The sequence below is a fragment of the Chenopodium quinoa genome, unplaced genomic scaffold (genome assembly GCF_001683475.1).
Source record: "Chenopodium quinoa cultivar QQ74 unplaced genomic scaffold, ASM168347v1, whole genome shotgun sequence".
NCBI classification, from domain to species: Eukaryota; Viridiplantae; Streptophyta; class Magnoliopsida; order Caryophyllales; family Amaranthaceae; genus Chenopodium; species Chenopodium quinoa.
In genome coordinates, this window is record NW_018743622.1 from 6,684 (window position 1) to 23,468 (window position 16,785).

The window sequence follows — 16,785 nt, forward strand, 5'->3', positions numbered from 1 at the left end:
AACCCTCCATAACCTTAGTTTTGTCCTCTTCACTGAAAAACTGAAAAAACGAACAGATTAGTTTCGACCACACGTATCGCTACATTATCTTTGACCCTCCATACATTCCGAAGCGTCCTTTTCATCGCCTCTACATTATACGGGCGAACTGTCAAGAGTTTTCCAGCTAGAGTCAAGGAGATTTTCGCCTTCATGTTCTCGTCATCAATAGCTTCAAAATTCTCCCCAATAATCTTGCTTTCGTCCTCTGTAAGTTTTAGGTTACCTAAGTCCTCTAAAACCTTCGAGTCCATACTAACACCAATCGAAACCAGAAATTGAGTCAAGAATGAGAAAAATTACCAGAAAACGAACAGGAATCGGGTGACAACGATGCAACAAACGGAAAAACCCTAACCAGGGACGAGAGCACGAAACCCTAAGCAAAGGACTACTAGGTTATCTGGTATACATTAATTATATGTAAGCATAAATAATTATATTACTCCCACTGTTCTCCTAAAATACCAGTGTTCGAACTCATTAATGAACTAGACGTTTTCAGTTACTTACGTGTGCCCAATTCGGAATACATGAGAAGAGTCATCTGCTATTTTGATATTTACCTTTCAAAATTTATTCGAGTCCTCTATTAATTGTGAGTGTCAATCCGAAAATTACGCATAATTAATAGAATTAGTGTTACGTTTTATAACTACTTCCTTGCGTGAAATATATTAGTTAAAGGAAAATCTGATTTATATCTTTGAATAAGATATATTAAGATTTCCACTTTTTTAAGATTAATTTGTATCTTTTACATTTGTTTTTTTAAAAAAAAACAAGCCTAGCTCACCCTTATTCGCTCGTCTGATCCTTGGTCATTAGTTTTAACCTTATTGAGCATGTAAATGTTCTAACCTCTCGCTATCATTAATCAATGGCCTGAACTCATTCCAATGAACTCATTCGATTTCATCATATATAAAATCATGAAGAAAGCACAATAGTTGAGTTGACCAAGACAAGTTTGGTTAATAAAATCGTGATGGATCATGTACAATCAAGTAATGATTAAAAATGACCATTGTGTTATTAAATATAATGCCTTAATCGGTAACCTGGACATTATCATGCATTTCTGAATAAAAAAGTTAGCTTATTAGTTTACTAAGCAGTATTTTCAATGTATATTTCATAGACTTATTGAATGAAGACTTCTTTGTTAATTATATCGTACGTTCAGATCGATTAAATTTATGTAAAATATTGAATGTTCTCATATCATATCCTCGATTTTATATATGTATCAAATATCTTCCTCATCCTCATTCCAACTAAACCATCATCCTCTATTTGATACTCAACCAAAAATCGTCCAGTTAATTTCTTGCTCACGCGGTAGTAATACCAAGTTATCAACCACAATGGCAATTCAGATAAAAAAAGTACATATTTTTAGTCACTAACTTTGAAATTAAGTTTTATTACATATATATAGTACTCCCCTGTCCCTTTAAATTCTTCCTTTAAATTTGTTTTCTTTGATTTAACAAGTGTTTATTATGCGAGGATTGCAGTGGTCCTTTCAGCTTAAAGATGATCAAGTCATCACGAAAATTATGATAAATCATGGATACATTGTCGATGGAATTGGCTTTGAAATTATGGGTCTATGTGGGAAAACTATAGAGTGGTTTACAGGCCCCGGTGGATCACTTTCTGAGGTATTATAGTTTATAACTTTATAATAACAATTTAGAGTCTAGCTTAATCGGTATTAAGAGTGATAAGGTATAAAACGAATTCCTGACCTTCAATCATCAGCTTAAGCCTTTGATTAAATTGATCCTCTTATATGGTATCAGAGTCAGCATGAGGGGGCAGTATAAAACATTTTTTGAGCTTTAACCATCAGCTTGAGTTTTTGATTGAGTTGATCCTTTAACAAAGAATACAATTTAACGTTTTTCTTAAAAAAAAAAAAAAAAAAAAAAAGAAGAGCAATTTAACGCTTTTGTTGTAACATTTCTTTCATATCTCTGTTTGATAATTATAGTCATTCATAAAAGGGTCTATTATTTAATTTGATTTTACTATGATATAATAGAATAAATATACATAATGCAGATTCCGTTAAGTGTTGGTGAAAAGTTGACCCATATTAGCGGGACATACGGGATGTACTTAGAGGAGATATGCATCACTGCGATGAGGATACACACCAATTTATGCCCAGAGGGGTATGGACCATATGGTGAGGCCAAGGACGCCGATGACGTAACACCTTTTTCAACTCCTCTTCCACTGGATGGTTCTATTGTTGGGTTTCTCGGATCCAATGGAGAATATTTAAATTCTATTGGAATTTATAACGGGGTACGTAAAAAAATATACAATTTTCAATTATATGATCATATGTGATGATTTATAACGGGGTATCTAAATGAATTTTCATCGTATAACTAACTGATGATATGAAATTGGGTGGAGTAACCCTCTATGTTGGTATCATCTTTCTCCTTGATCTTTCCCACAATACCACATCAAGAATTTGTATTAGATAAAATTCTAATCTTCGTATGTATTGTAATCTAATACTCCCTCCGTTTCATATTGTTAATCCCATACTCCCATTTATGTATAGGGCTATATATTTTAATCGCAAATATTTTTAATATTACACTACTAAAAATTATAAAAATTAGATATAAATAATATTAAAATTATAATGAGAAAAAATATTTCACTATATTGCATTAATTAAATATGAAAGAAGCCTTTATATAGGCAACAAACAAACCAACTCAAGATTATGTATACTCATTGAGATGAATAAGACTAAATCTCATATGATTATGTTTTCTCTTATATATATAGAAATTTAAAAGATTCCTTTTATTTTTTAATAGACTAAGGCCCCGTTTATTTCACCTTATTTCTGTTGAATTGAAATTATTTTCACTGAGCTGAAATTAATTTTACTGAACTGAATTTAATTTTGCTTACTCTCTGTTATATTTCTTCTTTAAAGTTACTGATTTTGACTGAACTGAAACTATTTTTACCGAACTAAAATTATTTTTACAGAACTAAAATTATTTGCTGATCCGAAATTATTTTTACTGAATATTTTTTTTTTAAGGTGAAGTGAACAGGGCCTAAGAAATAGAAACAGAAAGAGTATACGAATAAAACTAAATCTCATATGATTATGTTTGCTCTTACATATAGAGAGAAAAAGATTTCCTCTATTTTTTAATAGTCAAAATATTCTAAATGAGACTTATAAATAGAAATGAAAGAAGTATATATTTACATAATTTATCTTATTTTTAATTCCAGCGCAAAATGATCAAAGAATATGGGCCATATGGTAACAAAGAAAGTTCAACAAACTGGTACATTGAGCTTAATGATGGTCAGCGATTTTCCAAAGTATTTATCAAACATGGATTCATTGTCGATGGAGTTGGGTTTGAAGTATCAAGCCTTACCGGAAAAACCTACACCCAAATGTTTAGTGGGCCTGGCGGGGAAACTACAGAGGTAAAAATTTTATTGTTACAAGAAATTGGCAATTATATTACTCGTGTGTACTATATTTTGACCATACAAATATACTATATATCCATAAATAATATTAAAGTAGTAAGGAAAAATTAACAAGTTTAATCCCAAGTATTATGTTGCTTCTCATTTTAATCCCAACTACCGTTTAACCTAGAATAATATAGGTGAGCCTTCTCAAAATAATTTCACTCATATTTTAACCTATTGTTCAAGTAAAAAGAGTGATGTGTAAAGCTACTATTAGTTAGTGCTTTTTTTTAATAATAATACTCATAAATAAAAATTAAACAAACATCCCTTCATTTTTCTTCTCTAATCACTGCCTACATCGGCAGTTTGGCATATTATTAAAATTTGTCACTTGTTTTTCTTGGACGCAAATTTGAAAATTTTTAGAAACAGAAAAATGAGGTATTGTTTCATATTTTTCTTGGAAGCCAACAAACACCCTCTTGACAACAAGTCAACATTTTCATTCCCTGCCATCAAAACCACTTTCTTAGCCACCAAAAACCACCGAAACCACCATTCTAGCTAAGCTCAGCCACCAAATCCACCACTCTAGCCAAACCCAGCCACCAAAACAACCAGCTAGCCAAGCCCTGCCACCGGAAAGTCGGATGACCATCATTTCACTATGCAAAAACTCATTTACAACTATGAATATTCAGCCCGCACTTAAGTTCCTCTAGGAACTCAAGTATCCCAACTACGGTCCCTCAACCGTAACTTATCTCTCTCAGTGATTCGACTCTTAATCACTTATACTTTGTGATAGACTCACTCAAGCCTCACAAGTACAACTCTCACAAACCCCAATCCCAATTACAAAAGTAATTACAAGACTTTTCCTAATGCACTAGAGAAGATTAAGGCAGGAAGGAACTCATCACTCTTTTATATTAAAACGTGAAAGCTCTGAAACTCTATGAACTGAATGTTTTCGTTGTTGCTCCTTTCCAAAATCAGAGTACGTTGCAAGCCTTTTATAGTGAGATGGAAAGTCTCAACCTTGTTCCTCACTCTTCCCATATTCCACGTTCACTTCAACTAGGAAGTTGTTGAACGTTGATTAGAGAGTTGGAAGTAAGGTTTCCCTGACTTTTCTCTCAAGGCTTTCAACGTGATTCCTTAAAATCAGGCAACCAATTTTACTTGGTCAAAAATCAGTTAAAGATATTTATTAAAAAGATAATTATTATTAAAATAAAAAAAGATAAAACTTTTAAATAATTATTTTTAAAAATAATAAACTTATCTTTTAAATTAAAGAATTATTTATCTTTTATTTATTTGCAAAACATATCTTTTCAAAACTGATTTTATTCTATCCTTATTTCAAGGACTTTAAAACTGATTTGAAAACTTACGTTGAAATCATTTTCTGATTAAAACATTAAGTTCCTTTTGCAACACTAAGTTCATTATAATATAAGTTCCTTCCCACACTTAAATTCTCTTGTGCTTACATAGAATCCTAAGTACTGGAGTTTGCTTGTTTTTCTTGAAAGCTTGCATATCAACGTCAAGACTTCCAATCCCTTTGGTCCTACTCCGGAACATATTGTTTGTACCTGAATCTTTTGTTCTACCAAGACTTAACACACATCATTAGTCAAAGTTTATTTTGTTATGTCAATCATCAAAATACTAAGGGAGTCAACTCAACAATTAACCAGTAAGAGAGGTCAGGTAATAGGTAAAAGGGAGTATTTTGAGAAGAATCACATAATAGTTGGGATTATTTTAAGTTAAATTGTAGTTGGGATGATTAAAATGAGAAGGATGTCAATAGTTGGGATTATTTTTGTTAATTTTTCCAAGTAATAATCGCTAACATCATTCTATTTTAAAATTAGACACATGTCATATTGTCATTAAAAATTTTCCCTCCAAAACTATAACTGATGTCATTGTTTTGTGATTTTTATTTTATTTTATTAATATTCTGGTCAATTACGTTACTATTAGTATCAAATTAGGTTAAAATCCCGTGCAATGCACGGTTGTTAAATATTTTTGACAATAATATTACAAAATACTAAATAAAGTATTTAAAAGATATTCAGAAATATTTCATTTGGGTATATGGAATATGATTGTCAAAGTGGAAAGAAGATATCACGAGGTATAACTAGTTTACTTAAAGATTTTACACAAAAAAAAAAAAAAAAAAAAAAAACGAGAGTGAGAAACGAAAAAGGCGGTAAAATTTTTCACAAGGTAATGTCAAGTGTCATGGAAGGATTTGCTTTTAGTATAGGTTAATAGATGTTGAAAAAAGGTATATTCTCTTTAACAAAATAATTTAATTTTTGTTCCTTGGGTACCCTTTTCATCAATCAATTTTTCTATGAGCTCTTTTTTTTTTTTTTTTTTTGAATATTTGATGTTTTATTTATTTTGGGAATATTTTTATATTTAATTTTAGTAAGAAAAAATAAATAAATGTAGAAAATTTTATTTGATTAATTCGTGCATCACACGAAATTAATCTAATTAGTATTATATTCCTAACCGGTAAACATACAGATTGAATTGGATGAAAACGAGTTTATAACACAAATAAGCGGGAAGTATGGAAAGTACCTTGAGAAGGATATCAAAATTGGTTCGATAACGATCCATACCAATTTAGGTCGTTCATATGGACCATATGGACGTGATGAGCAGGTCACAGAAGCTAAGCCTTTCGCAACTCCAGTGCCATTAGATGGCACTATTGCTGGTTTTAATGGATCCTATGGAATTTACCTTAACTCAATTGGAATTTCTGACAAGGTAATAACTTACCATCCAACATTATTCAAGCTATAATTATTGTAAAATTAATTAGTATAACTTTCTAATTAAGATCATTTTTAAACAATATTTTTCAGTACAAGAAGGTTGACAAGTACGGGCCATATGGACGTGCTTAATGCTATTGAAGCTTATGGTCGGAATGTGTGTTTCGCAATTGCTTACGTGTGCTCGATGCGGACTACATGAAGAGCGTCGTCATCTTTAATTTTTATTTTTCTTTTTCCTAATGTTTGTGTTTCTTTTTTCATTTTTCATTTTTCTTTTTCCTAATGTTTGTGTGTGTGTTTTTTTTCGAATAAACTCTTTTCTTTCTTTTTGAATTTGAGCTCAGAGTTTGTTGTGTTGTCACTTATATTTCGTTTTTGTTGACTCTGAATATCAATGGACTTTTCTTTTACTCTAAATTGAAGTATTGAACTATTGTCCTCTATTATTTCTTTTTCTTATTGTTATACATAAGAGAGTAAATTTATCATGTGAGGTTGTATGACGATATATCATAGATATAGATGCGTGAATAATTCTTATATGACAAAATCTAATACTTCATCTTAGACACCTCTACATGTACTGCACTCGATCTAAGTGGCAAGTCAGATCAATGTATTTGTACACTTGATCACATAGTGTATTATTTTGTCTATGTTTGACTTTTGTTGATCAATATAATATATTTACTTTCTACTTTACAATTTTTGTTTATTCCACTCTACACAACTAAATTAGTATGGTACTAGAATTGATTAGGAACGGGTGGGTTCGAAATCAATATTGAACATTTGGACCCCTTGTTTTCAATTTCAGGCAATAAAATTAGCAACCGATTACAACCGATTTCGGTTTCAATTCCTATTATTTTTTTTGAAACAAATCCCTGAAATCGGAACTATTTGGGTACCTAGTTACTCGACAAAAAATTTACTTTGCTTCCTCTGTTTATTTTTACTTGCAACACCTTTCATTTTCATGCTTAACAATGCATTATTTTATCCATATATATCTTAATTACAAATATGTAAAATTTATAAGTGAAACTTTAATTATAATATGAAAGTATAAATCAAGAAAAATCTAACAAGATTTCATATTGCTTAACTATGTATTATTAACCCGGTCAAAGTATAGTATTAAGTATTTTAAAATAATACTACGTAGTATGTTAAATGTATCTAATCAATAAAACCAATAATAAAAAAAAAAAAAATCTAGCCTAAAGAAAAAAAAATAAAAAATAAAATTACTTCGTACTATATAAAAATTTCACAAATTCCTATATATGGCCAGCCATAACATTAGTTGATTAAATGAGGTTACTTTTTTTGTAAGTATTTGATAATTGGAGTTATTATTATTATTATGAATAAAGTAAGGCTACCCTTACCAATAAATGAGGTTACTTTTTTTGTAAGTATTTGATAATTGGAGTTATTATTATTATGGATAAAGTAAGGCTACCCTTACCAGTAAATGATTTGTTTCATTTTTTTAAGATCGTAATACTTTAATTTTTACAAGTTTTGTGTGTACACATGATATGACTGCATTTAATTAGAATTATTCTTCATAATAAGTGAACATACATCTTTTTGACATCTACTATTAGCCATTGAATTTTTTATTTTTTTTTTTTGACGGGAGCCGTTGAATAATTTTACATACTTTGCAAAATATTAGTTATAATTAATAAAATATCAAACTTTTTTTTATTTGCTTCGTTTAATGACCTTAAACATTCAACTAGATCATCGCGCATCTTGCATTGCCTTCTCATTTTTTTTTATTTTTTATTTTTTTATTTATTAATCAATATCAGTAAGATATTACTTAGTCGCATGCTTATATAATTTATTTTGCATATGTCTTGTAACGTGTATGTTAACTAAGAAGCTAAAAATGGAATATGAATACTCAAATCACTCCATATGTATACACATCAAACGACACGATTTCATTCACACCCTTATTTAATTTCTACAAAAGGGATTGATCTAGAGTCAAGCCTTAGAAAGTTAGATTAAGTGCCGAGCTATATATACTCGGAAAAACTTTATTGTAATATTATACAGTAAAAGGGTGGCATAACATTGCTAGTCCACGAGTGATCGTAGGAGCTAGCAATAGAACACACAAATTCATAACATAACAAGCACACAATATATCGTCGTAGTCAATCGATATGTTATAGGCAAGGTCATGCGTAGAGCAACTTCAGGCCTTGTAGTTGATAACTTTCTGAAGGTTTTTGAGAGCATCAATTGCAATTTGAAGGTAGTAGTCAAGAGATGGTGCGACGGTTGCAAGAGGATCGGCCGCAATTTCTGTCCTCTCGTCTTCCACAACCGTGGGAACAGGCTTGCTAGGATCCTTCTCGAATTCCTTTGCTTGCTCGAAACATGTTTCCATGCGCGGAGTGGCATAGCTTCGTATCTTTTCGACGTCGCCTCTAGAGGCAAAACGCTGGCGGTCATGGGAAATCTCAGAAGAGTAGGTAAAACAACGGCCTTTGTTTTCGTAGGTTTCATTAGTTTGCATAAACTTCACCATCTCATCCACCTCATATTTCAGGGTCTCAATAACCATTTTGGACTCTTCATTAAGAGCTTCGACGACAACATGGCCGAGGGAATTTTGGCCTTCTACAACCTTATCTAGAGCTGCATCCATATTTTTTGCTTCGGCCAGGGTTCTTGCCTCTTTCATCAATTCCACAATTTCCACCCGTTTTATCTCAGCTTTAGTTGCGTCTGTTTGTTTCATTTTTGGTGCAATACATCGTTTAACTCGGAACTTAACTGGATTGGTTTGTGTCGAATTTCCCGATTCAGCCCTGCAATATTGATATTCATTTATCATTATATACGTAGAATTTTCATTCATTTCATATTTAGTCTTAGACCAGGACTTGAGTACCACTGCACTTCTTAATACTTTAACCAACTGAGCTAGTTAATCATTTATTTTTCCTTATGGGAATATGTTTATATTAAACTAATTTGGTACAATTTATAAGTAAGGTGTTGCAAATAATATAGCATGGAGAGTATGTAAAGTTAAGCAGTATCTGAAATAACTCTAACTTAGCTCTTTTATTTCGAGCATCTTTAATTTAGCTTTCAACCCTTTTAACCAAAAAAAAAAAAAAAAAGAAACAAAATTTAACACCACAAACCTGTAGGTGCAAGAGAGAAGGGAATCGAGTTCGACTTGAGCCTTGTTTGGATCATTACGTATTTCAGGGAGAGAAAGGAAGACCAAAACCATGCGTATCTCTTTTTGGTAGAGATCACCAAATGAAACAGTTACGACGCCAGTTTCTTTATCGACAATTTGTTCATAGTCTCCTGCAGAAACCTTTTCGATGATGGTTTTAACCTTCTCTCTTCTGCTCACCGTCCCTAGCAGTGGTTTGATAACAAGATTCACGTCTTTTACAAGTACGCTAAGAAGCCCAGCCAAACACGGGGCGAACAACTTACTCAGATCTCCAAGTTTAGCTACAGAGAATGTTCCTCCTTTGCTTTTGCTAGCAATGTGTCCAAGGACCTATATACATCGAGTTTACAAGAATTAGATGAAAGAATCATAAAATCAAAAAATAAAGAAATTATGTAGTCTGTCGCATTTTACTACATGAAGGCTTTGTTCGGAAGTCTAGTTCTTATATCTTAATATAAGGTGCTCAAATATTAAGATATCTTAGATTTGTATATTTGTTTTACGAGCACTTTAAAATTTAAATTAAATCGAACGATTTGAAAATAGAGATGTTATTAAGTATCAGTTATTTCTACCAAGCAACTCATTCAAATCATTTACCACGCAATCAGTTTCAACATCATTTCAGTTTTTGCGACTAATAATTCAATTAAAGTTAACGTACTAATCAACATCGTGTTGTTTTAAGTTTTTGATGCAAAACATTTATATTGTGTTAGTAGGTGTTACCTAAAACAAATTTATAACATACCTTAGTGTCAATTTCTTTCTCATCCCCAAAACCGAAAGTGTAGATGGGATAACGATCAACCAAAATCTTGGTTGCATCATCCACATTTTGCTCACCATCAGACATAAGCATGATAGCGCCGGCTCGGCCAGTAGTATACTTCCGATCATCAAGTACCTTTAAGGCCATTTGAAGGCCAGCACTTATATTAGTATAGTAATCGACTTGTAAATTTTGGACCATGTAATCGACCTTCTCTTTAGCAACGGGACTCATGACCCGCAATCCACACAGTTTGATTGAATCTTTTGCGAATGTGCAGACCGACAAACGATCAGATGGGCTTAGCTTGCTGATCACAAACTGCATCGCGCGCTTCATCTCCTTCAACTTGTCTCCTTTCATGCTGTAGCTCACATCTAACACCATAACTATATCAGCTGCTAGTCTGGCATTAGCGGATCCTCTTCCTGTTAACTCCAACAACAGTTCATACTTCGCATTTTCCTTTGGCAACTCCGGCTCATTCTCGAATTTCACCGGTACTCTTCCCGCTTCTGGTGCTGAAGCTATTGCTTTTTCTCCGAATATAATGTGAATTTAAATATAGCAAGATTACGATAATTTATATTTTGAAATTGGATATATAATAAAATTTTATTGACCAATTAAAGTAGGTAGTCATTTCTAGAATAATAATTGTGTTAGGTATATTGGAAATTATACTAATAAGATATATTTTTCATATAGATTTTATGATAATATAATTTAGTGTTGGTCCGATTGCGGGAGGGTGTTAGGAGAATAAGAAGATATACTATTGTGATGTATTTTTCATATAGACCACATTTATCTCACAAATATTTTACAAATTGATACATTTTCACTATTTTTATGTTTCATATAAAATGGACTATATATACACTTTAGTAATATGTAAAACACAAATGTTATTGGATCATGTAAAACGTGTTCAAATAAAACACATATGTGTGGTGTTTTTTTTTTTTTTTATAATTATTTTTTACTTCTTTGCAGGTGGGGCTGGCTACATCTGGTGGGGATGAGGGTGAAGGTGGTGGCTGGGTTGGTGGTTTTTAGTTTCTTTTTATTTATTTTTTTCAAAGTTAACCATAGTTAGTTTTTTTTTTTTTTAAATAAATAACACTCATTAATGTCATATGTGAGATAAATTTCTTAATTAGGGTCATTTTGTATAATAATAAAGGGAGGTGACCATTGGTGCGTAGTAGAAGTTGCGGGTCACCGTTGAGAATTTCCCTTATAATATTCATCTTAATGATTGGCCATGTGTATTTCTTGTGATGTTCTTTCTATGATTTAATAATTTTATAAATTAGAAAACATAATGCACTTTTTATTTGTCAGTAATGTATAATTAATATTGAAACTAATTTTTCATACATGCCCATTACAAAATCATATAATTATCTTTATTAGATATTCTAATTAATAAGCTATTTTTAAAGTAAATGTATGTTCTTTAATTGTAATTTTTAATGTACTTTATTGTTAGAGATAATGTTCATTGCTTATTATGAAATATTCTTTGAATTTTGTCTTTGGATCATGATGTGTATAGATAAATAATGTACATTACATAATATTATCAATTTTTTTTTAATATTACGAATGTTCTTTAAACCTGAAATTCAATCACGGTCCCAAATAATATCGTCATCAACCTTTATGATCCCGGATTAAAAAAAAAAGAATAAAAAAACATACATAGTTAGTAAACGATAATTAATATTTAAAGAAAAATAAATAGAATTTGTGCGTCAGTCATTACCTCAAAGTTCATACTTTGTATTATTGAAACCCAAATAACATGTTTAACCAACATATGTTACCAAACGTAAGTTATAATGTAAAGAACATATAGTTCATATCCAAAGAACACACTTATCAAACTAAAAGAACATATTTTGTTCGTTCTTTGTACATGGATGTAATGTTCTTTTTTAGCTCGTCTTCTTCATACTCAATTAACGTTCTTTGTCAAATACAAGTATGTTCTTTCCGCCTTTTTATATTTAATCGGGCCGAGTGTACTATCCTATTTTCAGTGATTTTCCTTCTTGTTTGTGCACAAGATTTTTTTCCACACTAAAATTCTCTGTGTACTGTACGGAGTAGTATACTAACTTGAGCTTCTTTAGCTTTCAAGTGTTTATTCTAAAAAAGTTAGTTAAGTAGCCATACTACAATTCACCCCCTTTTAGTATTCATCAGAGTAACAAGTTTAGACCATTATTTATGAGCTCAATCAAGTAGCTAACGATGGGATTGGAGGAGCAAATTGGGTACGGTGTTTATTCATTTTTTTCTTAGGATAGAACTTATAATTAAATGGGTTATAACTAAGATAAACATCCACTTTTAAATAAAAACTAGTGTGTGTTCCGGGCGATTTTCCGGACTGCTAGTTTAAACTTGGTTCTTTAATTTTAAAAATTATATGTTCAAATTCTAATAGTGTCATCATGTTCATTTTTAAATGGTCATTTTTCAGAAACTATAGTTTAAAACTTTATTTATATAATTGTTAACGAAAAATAGATCATATTAATTCATTAACTAATATTTTTTAAAAATGGCTAAAAAATAAGAACGAATTTGAAAACTAAAATTTTGAAAATGAATTTTTAAATCTTGAATTTTGAATTTTGAATCTTGAAAATTGAAAATTGAAAAAGAAATCTTGCATTATTTTTGGTTGAAAATAGTATTAGAGAGTGAAAACTAAAATTATTATGAGAAGTTGAATTTTTGGAGAGAAAGAGAGAAAACTTTTTTTGGAGAAATGAAATTTTGGTTAAGATTTTTTCAGTTAATGTGTAATATTTAAGGAAATTTTAATAAAGTTTTTTTTACGTTCTTTTTGTAAAGACTTTATGTTTTTCGTAATGGTATGTTCATTATCAAATACAAGTATGTTTTTTGTCAAACACAATGCATGTATGATCTTTATCTAATACAGGTTTGTTCTTTTCGCCTTGTTTTTTGATTTAATCGGGTGCACATATCAAGCGTTAGAAAACCACCACCCACTACAATAGGGCAACAACCTACTACAAGTTATAGCCTCTAGTTCGAAGTTCCTCTACGAACCAAGAACATCCAACAGTAGTACCTCAGGCTCAACTTACTAGTTTACCACAGTTTACCACTGTTGGCTATACTAAACCGTTGGAGGTTTCAAGGATACCGACGGTTGGCCGTCTGTAAATTATGCTTCCGACAGTTTTTGGCAATCGGTCCAGGCCATGTGCATTAATCTAACAATTTTTTTAATTATCAACATTATACAACTTATAATCTAATTCTAGAAACAAAGAAACAACCTATTCGCTCCTCCAATCCCATCACTTTGTCATTAACTTTGAGATTGTGCTCGTAAATTATCTAAACTCTAGGTATCATTTATTGATGGCCTGAATTCATTCCATTGAATTCTCCTTTTCATCATCGATCATGAGAAAGAAACAATAGTTGAGTTGACTAGGACAATATGCAAGTTGGTTAATAAAAAGATTATAAATCATGATATAGAGCATGTACATTCATGATATAATGTCTATGGTCTTGATTAAACTTAATGTCAATAATGGTTGAGATTGTATTCAGGGAGGCATATTCAACATGTTAGCGCTGACATTATCAATCATGCAATATTAAATAATAAATGAAACTTAACACGAAGCCGATGTATTTTCAACTTATTACTACAAACCCGCCGTATTTTCAGCGTATTTTTCAAAGACTAATTGAATGAAGAATTCTTTGTTAAATACGAGTATATGGTATACATTAATTTTTTTTATTTTTTTTTTTTGAGGAAACCGGGAGGAAGGCCTTAGATTGATAGATTGTCCATAAGTACATACGGGGAAACCTCACAAGGGCTATGGTGCTCCCAAATTTGTTCACAACCAAAAGGCACAATACGGGCTAAGTGATGAGCTACACTATTGCCCTCCCTTTAATATATGACTCCAAGAAGTAGAATTAAAGGAATTACAAAAATTAAACACATCTTCAAGTAAGCCATCAAGATCGGTGAGAAAAATGGAGCCTTTGTTTAACCTTCCAACCAAGACTTGGCTATCAGATTCAATCACAATATCTTTGAACTCATAGCGCTTCGCCAGCCTAACAGCCATCAAGACAGCCTTGCATTCAGCTATAATTGGAGGCCAAAAAGCTCTGGACCTTCTGCACGCAGCCAACAGGACCTCACCACTGCTGTTTCGAGCAACCACTCCTAGCCCAACCCAGCCTTCCGTGCACAGAGACGCGTCGCAATTAAGTTTGATAACACCATCAGGAGGCGCTTGCCAAGTCTTTGGGCTGCTCCGTTGCTTTACTCTGGCTACCCCATAAATCCTTTCCGAGGCTGAAATGCATTCATTTGCAAGTCTCTGAACTCTGTCAACAAGAACAGGAAGGAAAGATTCGGACCCCTGGAAGATCTTCTCATTGCGTCTTCTCCAAAGGTTCCACATAAGGATGGCCCCCTTACATTGCTTGCGTGAGCTTTGCTTATTCCATCCCTCAAACAATTCGAGGAAGCTCAAATCACTCGGCCAGGCTGCAAGTTCATGACATTCACATTCCACCCAGAGAGCTTTGGCAGCAGGGCATTCGAAGAGGGCATGTCTGATCGTTTCAGGGCTATCTGGACACTAAGGGCAAGACTCGACCTCCGCCATATGACGATACTTCAAATATGCTCGAACAGGGAGAGTACCTGTGCAGATTCTCCAGAGGAAATGGCGTACTTTAGGTGTGACATCAAGCTTCCAAATGTCAACCCAAGTTCTGTGAAAATCGTCCAAGTTACACGATTTTCCTAACATATATGCCGTTTTAACCGAGTATGTACCATCCATGGAGAATGCCCAGCAGATTGAATCTTGCGGAGAGCTTGAACACAAGGGGATAGCTAAGATGCTGCGAGCATCTATTGCATTAAAATTTTCAGAAATAATATTCTCCTTCCATTCTCTACTCTCGTGATCGATCAAATCTGCAACCATCTCAATCGAGCCTATTTTTGGGGAAGAAATGAATCTACTGGAGCCACTGTCAATCCACGGGTCAGACCAAATATTGATTGTAGAGCCATCACCAACTCGCCAGAGAAGACCCTCCTTAAGCAAAGCTTTTGAGGACCAAATACTTTTCCATGAGTAGCTGCCAGCATATCCCAAGTGAGATTCCAGAAAGCTGCAATTTGTGTAATATTTAGCGCCACAACCTTGCTTAGAAGAGAGTTAGGAAATTTAGTGAGTCTCCAAGCCTGTCTTCCAAGGAGTGCCTCGTTGAAAATTCGCAAGTCCCTGAAACCCAATCCACCTAGACATTTTGGAGTGCAGAGATCATCCCATTTCTTCCAGTGAACCTTACGTTCTTCAAGAACCCTTTGCCATCATGGAATGAATGTCCTGGATAACACTAAAAGGCAATCTATAAACACCCATAAGATACGTGGGAATCGCTTGGATTACAGATTTTAAGAGGATTTCCTTCCCTGCTCGAGAAAGAAGCTTTTTTTCCACCCATTTAATTTCTTCCAAATCTTGTCCTTGAGAGCCATGAATACCGTCCTTTTAGATCTTCCAATAATGGTGGGAATACCAAGATATTTCCCGTGAGTATCTACTCGTCTCATTGCCAAAATTTCAATCAACTCCTCCTGCAATGACGTACTGACACCTTTTCTAAAAGAGATCTCCGATTTTTCATAGTTAATTTTTCTGTCCGGAAGCTGCCTCATTATATGTTGAGAATTTCAACTATTTTTGAGCATTCCCTTCGATTGGCTCTTGCAAAAAGAAGACTGTCATCTGCAAAAAGTAAATGAGAAATTTCCGGTCCTTTTCTACTAGCTCTAGCTCCATGAATCGAGCCATCAACCATAGCTTTCCGCAAAAGACCAGAAAAAGCATCAGCAACAAGAATAAATAGATACGGGGATAGGGGATCCCCCTGTCGAAGACCGCGGGAAGGAGTCACAGAACCACACACCCCACCATTGACAATAAATGAATACGAGACCGAAGTGACAAAGTCCATCACAATTCTGATCCAAGCCTCAGCAAAACCCATTTTTTGCAGAAGTTTCTCAAGAAAAATTCCACTCCACTCTGTCATAGGCCTTACTCATATCCAGCTTCAAAGAAATCAGACCCTTTCTACCTTTACATCTCGTTTTCATAGTATGAAAAAGTTCCAAAGCTACTAACGCATTGTCTGTAATAAGTCTACCCGGCACAAAGGCACTCTGATTTTCCGAAATTACACCCGGGAGAATATTTTTCAGGCGCAAGACAATTGCTTTAGAAGCTAATTTATACAGTACGTTGCAAAGAGCAATAGGTCTAAAATCGGTCATAGAGGTAGCGGAGCTAACCTTCGGGATAAGGGCAATATTAGTATTATTAACAGGGCTAATA

The 16,785-nt window shown here is 33.0% G+C and overlaps 3 protein-coding genes across 3 annotated transcripts; 1 reads left to right on the forward strand and 2 right to left on the reverse strand.

The window, feature by feature from the left end:
* Positions 1-1,222: 1,222 nt before the first annotated feature.
* LOC110683146 (mannose/glucose-specific lectin-like) lies at positions 1,223-6,879 on the forward strand. The gene is made up of 6 exons (XM_021859492.1): positions 1,223-1,427; positions 1,560-1,706; positions 2,110-2,358; positions 3,325-3,528; positions 6,085-6,333; positions 6,432-6,879. The coding sequence occupies exons 1-6, from the start codon at positions 1,284-1,286 to the stop codon at positions 6,471-6,473; spliced, it is 1,035 nt and encodes a 344-aa protein (XP_021715184.1). The 5' UTR covers positions 1,223-1,283; the 3' UTR covers positions 6,474-6,879.
* A 1,403-nt stretch (positions 6,880-8,282) lies between these two features.
* Positions 8,283-10,900, reverse strand: LOC110683147 (the record flags this gene model as incomplete). Its single annotated transcript, XM_021859493.1, has 3 exons — positions 8,283-9,184; positions 9,527-9,900; positions 10,325-10,900. Coding segments are annotated over 3 exons (1,569 nt in total), but the record flags the coding sequence as incomplete, so codon positions are not given.
* Positions 10,901-14,295: 3,395 nt separating this feature from the next.
* Positions 14,296-15,366, reverse strand: LOC110683148. The gene is made up of 2 exons (XM_021859494.1): positions 15,078-15,366; positions 14,296-14,918 (listed from the first exon to the last, which is right to left on the reverse strand). The coding sequence occupies exons 1-2, from the start codon at positions 15,364-15,366 to the stop codon at positions 14,296-14,298; spliced, it is 912 nt and encodes a 303-aa protein (XP_021715186.1).
* Between the last annotated feature and the right edge of the window lie 1,419 nt (positions 15,367-16,785).